We start from the raw sequence: 6,758 nt of genomic DNA on the forward strand, positions 1-6,758 counted from the left end.
CTCAGGGGAGTTGACAAGTCTCTAACAACCAAATAGTATTAGGCCACATTCACACTTCTGTTATTTGGTCAGTTTTTTTTTTTTTTTCATCAGTTATTGTGAGCCAAAACCAGTAGTGAAGCCTCCAGACATAAGGTATAATGGAAAGATCTGCACCTGATTTGGGTTAAAACTGATGATGGAAATAACTGACCAAACACTGACTGTGTGAACTCGGCCTTAGATATCACGTAAAATTGCATCCTTATGTTTTCTCGTTGCTTTCCTTCTAGGATATGGTTTAAGGTTCTTCTCCATGGCAACTACTCCAGTTATTAGATCCAAGCTATCTAAACTGGTGGACGATGGAGAGCAAGGTAAGGATACATGTACTGTCGGGGTACTGTACAAGGTTGAAATTCATGCATTTTATTTTTACAAAGTTTTTTTTGGGGGGACTTTTTTATTTATTTATTTTTTTAAAGGTTTTATTTTTTGTCCCAATGTTTTACTTGTGTTTTTGGGAAAACATCTGTAAAAACCACACTCAGACCATGCTGCAATTAGAAAGGGCCTTTTTCTAGTTTCCTATTGGCCAGCAGGTAACGTCTGCCCGCAGTGTTTTGTGCTCAACAGCATTTGTATGTAACTGTTCTAGGATGCCCCATACATTGGACAGTGGTTGGTGGAACAATCTGCTGAAATTGCCCGTGTGCGTTGTTACAAGATGTTGGTGGAGATGAGCTAAAACCTGTTGGACTTAGGCTACTTTCACACTGGCGTTTTGTCTTTCCGTTTCGGAGATCCGTCATGGGCTCTCAAAAGCGGTCCAAAATGGATCAGATTTGCCCTAATGCATTCTGAATGGAAAAGGATCCGCTCAGAATGCATCAGTTTGCCTCCGATCAGTCACCATTCCGCTCTGGAGGCGGACACCAAAACTCTGCCTACAGCGTACGAAGCAAGACGGATCCGTCCTGGCACACAATGTAAGTCAGTGGGGACGTATCCGTTTTCTCTGACACCATAGAAAACGGATCCGTCCCCCATTATCTTTCAATTGTGTTCAATACAGATCCGTCATGGCTATAGAAGACATAATACAACTGGATCTGTTAATGACGGATCCGCAAAAAGCGCTAATGTGAAAGTAGCCTTAAAAAAACAGCTTCCTGTCTCATATAGAGGACAACACGGATAAGGCTGACCCCATGTCATCCTGTGGGGTTGAGTGACTGCACCCCTGCTGATGAGCTGTTTGTAGGGTCTATACTGTTTAGTCTTGTCTGTACCTGGTATTAGTTTACCCATTTTAGTACATGGGACTGAGCTACAATACCGGGCTGTGACCGGGACGCGGAGCTCACTGGACCAATGTCGCCCCTTAAAGAAAAGCTCACAGTCGGACTCCACTGATGATCTATTGATGGCCTATCCTAAGACTAGACAATCAGTTGGGATGGGATAGCCTTCATGCAGACAACTGAATTTTCCATCCGTGTGCTATCCACATTTTTTGCAGATAGCACACAGACCAATAATAGAACAGTCCTATCCTTGTCCACAATGTGGACAATAATAGGACATACGGACAAGGAGTCATTTCCATTTTTCTTTGCTGTCCCATTGAAGTGAATGGTTCCGCATATGGGCCACAAAGAAAACGGAACGGATACGGTTTTTGCAAATGATCTGCTGAAAAATCGTAAGTAATGTTTCTTCTACATGACAATTTTTTGGTATATGCACATGCAGCAAATTTGTGGCAGAAGGCATCCCCATTCAGAGGTATGGAGCCGCCAGGGTTGCAGAAATTTCTGCTACAAATCTGCCATGAATATACCCTTACTTGTATTACTTGTGTGGTGCTGTAGAAATGTTGTATTTGTTCTAATTATCATTTCAGGATTCTTAGTAATTAGACATAGACGGGGTAATTTGAGAAGGTCTGAAGTAGACGGTTTGCAGCACTGATTGTAATGAAGCGGTCTCCATCCTTATTTCTCTGTATTGTTCTCCTCCGCAGGGGCGTTATTTTCCGTCGTTGGTTGTGTGGAGGGAATCTCCTTCATATTGGCCACCAGCATCTTTAATTCCCTGTATCCAGCTACACTCTACTTCATGAAAGGGTTTACCTTCTTGTTTGGAGCAATGATTCTCCTGATCCCAGCTGGAATCATCGGGTATGTTTTTGTACTACATTTGCTCTTATTCTTTGTACACAGTCAAATCTCATTGTTATGACCACCAGCTAATATCCAGAGTAACCGCCATGTGCACCATAGACAAGCTCTAAGTGACTCAATAAGATCCTGGTAGGTTGTCACAGGTATCTGGAGCCATGCTGACTGCAGTACATCCCACAGCTGCTGGAGGGTGCGTGGAGGGGCACTTCTATCTGTGTGACATGGAAGACAATCAGCAAGTATGGGTGTATGTGATCTGCAAGGATGGTTTCCTACCCAAATCGGTTGAAAGTGTCCTCTACATGAATAGAATGCCACGAAAACATTCCCCAGACCATAACTATGCCACCACTAGTTTCTTTTGCAGGGTCTTTGTTCTCTAATGTTTCTTGTTTGACACTCCAACATCCATCCATTCGATGAAACAGGAAAAATGCAACCCTTTGCCAATTGTTAGCCAAGGAGCGGCGACCATCCGTCTGCTTCAGAGCCCCATACGCAGTAGGGTTTGCTAAACTGTTATTTTAGACACGCGTCTAGTAGCCGCCTGGTTCATTTTGGCGGTGAGCTGTTCCAGTGTGGCGTGTCGGTCCACCCTTGCGCACCTTTTGTAGCTGTAACGTTCACTTCTCATATCAGTTGCACATCATGCTCCGCAGTTTCCACGTTGCTTATTCACATGTGGTGCCATTTTCCACTCGCAATACACTTTCACCTAGGGTTGTGCCGATACCGAAATTTTGATACCATAAAAAATAATTGCAATACCACGCGGAAAAAATAAAACACCCAAAAAGCCGCATGCATCCCGGATTTTATGGAACGTCCTGCCCATAATCGAACAGTCCTATCCTATTTTTTCGGGGGACAAGGTGACAAAAAAAATGGCGAATCGCCGTTTTTTTTTTTTGCACCAGAGTGATGGGGATTTAGTAGGTGAGCGATGGTGTGTTTGTTTTTTTTTGTTTTTTTTTTATAACCTTTTCTGCAGCTCCTGGTTAATCAACAATTTGGGTTGTCCTCCGTTAACATTATTATTATTTATTATTTAAGCGCCATTCATTCCATAGTGCTGTACATATGATATGATAAGGGGTGCACATACCATATACAGACAATTGCACTAATCATAAACAAAATGAGTTACAAACTGGTACAGAAGGAGAGAGGGCCCTGCCCGTGAGGGCTTACAATCTACATGGTATGGGAGAAGGACACAGTAGGTGCGGGTGAAGCAGGTCGTGGCAGTATAGAGGCAGCAGGGTCACTGGTTGTAGGCTTGTCTGAAGAGGTGGGTTTTCAGGTTTCTTTTGAAGGATTCCACTGTAGGTGAGAGTCTGATATGTTGGGGTAGCGAGTTCCAGAGTATGGGGGATGCACGGGAGAAATCCTGGAGTCGATTGTGGGAAGAGGCAATAAGAGGAGAGGAGAGAAGGAGGTCTTGTGAGGATCGGAGAGTGCGTGTGGGGGTGTATCGGGAAATTAGCTCAGAGATGTAGGGAGGGGACAGGTTATGGACGGCCTTGTATGTATTTGTAAGTACTTTGAAGTGAATTCGTTGGGCAATGGGGAGCCAGTGAAGGGATTGGCAAAGGGGAGAGGCAGAGGAATAATAGGGTGGGAGGTGGATTAGTCGGGCAGCAGAGTTGAGGATAGATTGGAGGGGTGCAAGAGTGCTAGATGGAAGGCCACAGAGGAGAATGTTGCAGTAGTCTAGGCGGGAGATAATGAGGGCATGTACAAGTATTTTCGCAGATTCAAAGTTAAGGAAAGCGCGGATGCGGGAGATGTTTTTGAGTTGGAGACGGCAGGTGGTGGAAAGGGCTTGGATGTGCGGTCGGAAGGAAAGGGCAGAATCCAAGATCACTCCAAGGCAGCGGGCTTTGTTGACTGGGGATAGTGTGCAGCCATTGATCGTGATAGATAGGTCTGTAGGGGGGGTTGAACAAGATGGGGGAAAGATTATGAATTCTGTCTTATCCATGTTAAGTTTAAGAAAGCGAGAGGCGAAGAAGGATGATATAGAAGATAGACATTGTGGGATTCTAGATAGTAAGGTGGTGATGTCTGGACCAGAGAGGTAGATTTGTGTGTCATCAGCGTAGGAGTGATACTGAAAGCCATAGGACTCTATGAGCTGTCCCAGGCCAAAAGTGTAGATGGAGAAGAGCAGGGGTCCTAGGACAGAGCCTTGCGGGACACCAACAGAGAGGGAATGAGACGAGGAGGTGGTGCGGGAGTGGGAGACGCTGAATGTCCGGTCTGTGAGGTATGATGTGATCCAGGAGAGGGCCAGGTCAGTGATGCCAACAGATGAGAGCGTTTGCAACAGAAGGGAGTGGTCAACAGTGTCGAAGGCAGAGGACAGGTCAAGGAGAAGGAGGACAGAGTATTGTTTCTTGGTTTTGGCTGCGAGTAGGTCATTGGTGACTTTGGTAAGGGCAGTCTCGGTCGAGTGGTGGAGTCGGAAGCCAGATTGTAGGCGGTCAAAGAGGGAGCAGGAGGAGAGGTGGGAGGACAGTTCTGAATGGACATGTTGTTCAAGTAGCTTTGAGGCATACGGAAGAAGTGATATGGGGCGATAACTGGACAAGGAAGATGGGTCAAGTGAAGGTTTTTTGAGGATGGGTGTAATGGTAGCATGTTTAAAAGCAGAGGGGAAGACACCAGAGTTTAGTGATAGGTTGAAGAGATGAGTTAGGGCTGGGATAAACACTGCAGTGAGGTTAGGGATGAGGTGGGATGGGATCGGGTCAAGTGCACAGGTGGTGAGATGTGATCTGGAGAGTAGAGTGGAGAGTTTACCTTCTGTAATGGTAGAGAAGTGGGTTTTGGGAAAAGAGGACCGAGCAGTTGTGTAGAGGGTCTGTGGGGACTGTGTAGTAAAGCTTTCTCTGATGTGGACTAACATCCATGTCATTTCTTGGCTATACATTCCACAGCTCTGTAGCCAACTACTAAAGTCGGTTTTGTCCGGCACGCTTCCCTTTATACTCTGTTCTTTCACCAGGATTGGATTATTAACCATTTTATGTTCTTAATTATTATTTGTTATTTTTTTTTTAACAGGATGATTGAAATTTGTGGCCAGAAACCTCTGTACAGCCAGTTTGCTGAAATTTCTTGACCGCCTTAGTGCAACATGGTTGCAGAACTGACGCTGATGAATCCACTGTGGAGGAGCTGGGATTTTAACATGGACTGTATGATGCCAGGTGTTGCTCGTGATGGATTTTGGTCTCACCAGGGACTCGCCAGAGCACCTTAATCCCTTAGAAATCTGACATTTTAGACTTTTTAACCCTCTGTACTACACTTTCAGCCTACAGTGACACTGTATAGTACTTTTACAGATTTAACCGTCGTTAAGCTAAATGGCCAGTTAAAGTGGTCAGACCTTGACTAGCTTGGCCAAACATCCATAACCCAGACCATGACATCTGGTACTTGACCACTGGGGGTCGGTAGAGTCCTGCGATAAGCTGTGCAGTCCTATGTCTGTGCCGGAGAAAGATCCTGGCCTTGGCTGATAGAGGGCATTGTACATAAAACTAAAATGAGTTTCTTGACAGCTTTGTGCTTAGTGAAGCATTAATGTACTGAGCCCCCCTTACTGTTGTGACAGCCCCACCTCATCGTCCAGCTATGTTTGTACAGACAAGCCATTTGCATGAAACTGCTGCTCAGACACACTATGGGCTTAAATGATTCTCTCCATGTATGTGTACTTACAGATGTAGCTGAGCTAAACTTGTCACTAGTAATGCGGTTCAGTCGTAAGTCTCTGAATTGTGGTAATGCACTAGGTATATCTGCAGTGTTGTGACCTTGCAAAACAGTGTGCCAAATGACAAACTCTGCTCTACGACGCCTTAAAGTGATCATAATGTGTTTCGTCTTCCTTTTTTTTATTTTTTTTTGCTAAGTGTTTCTCCTAAGTTATGTTCTCTCTGAAGACAATCCTAGATCTAGGAATAGTTGAAATTGCCTAATGTACAAGCTAATATAGTCTACCTATACACATCTATGACCCTGCATGGCTAGGTACACCGCCAGAATAGCGCCACATGGTGTGACGCCTGTCATAGTGTACAAAGGTGACGCATAAGATGTGAAAGTCTCAGTGCAATCATTTATGAATTAATCAGATTTGTGTGCATTATTCTCATTGTATGTGATAACACATTCCATTAAATCTTCTACTAAACCTGCCTGGGCTACTTCATGGGGATGGATGTGGTATTTGCCTTGTGCTTGTTTTAAAAAAAAAAAAAAGAGGGGGGGGGGGGCAAATTTAAAGGGACACCTGTCAGAAAGGGATATTCATAGGGAACACATTTTCAACTTTTCGTTGAAAGATGAAATGCAAAATCTCATCCTTCTGTAGCAGTCGGCACAGATAAAAACTCCTGTATAGATAGGGATCCCATTGTTATTTTACTGGTGTTAAGAGGGAAAGATGTTATCTGCTTGTATAACAGTAGGATTTAGAATGGCAGTATGACAGCTCTATTGTTCTCTTGCTAGGCTTGCGTAACGATGCCCACAGAAGAGCATTGTATTCATTAATGTTTTTGACGCTCTGGGGTAGGG

General features: G+C 44.4%; 1 protein-coding gene across 1 annotated transcript in view; it reads left to right on the forward strand.

The window, feature by feature from the left end:
* The window catches only part of LOC122932442 (proton-coupled folate transporter-like), a 45,588-nt gene extending 39,242 nt beyond the window's left edge, over nt 1–6,346 (forward strand). Inside the window, exons 3-5 of the mRNA XM_044286842.1 lie at nt 273–356; nt 2,006–2,162; nt 5,235–6,346. Of these exons, the coding sequence (XP_044142777.1) occupies nt 273–356; nt 2,006–2,162; nt 5,235–5,292 (299 nt within the window). The 3' untranslated portion in view covers nt 5,293–6,346. The remainder of the gene's footprint in view (nt 1–272; nt 357–2,005; nt 2,163–5,234) is intronic.
* The last annotated feature ends 412 nt before the right edge of the window (nt 6,347–6,758 follow it).

This window comes from Bufo gargarizans, chromosome 3 (genome assembly GCF_014858855.1).
Source record: "Bufo gargarizans isolate SCDJY-AF-19 chromosome 3, ASM1485885v1, whole genome shotgun sequence".
Taxonomy (NCBI): domain Eukaryota; kingdom Metazoa; phylum Chordata; class Amphibia; order Anura; family Bufonidae; genus Bufo; species Bufo gargarizans.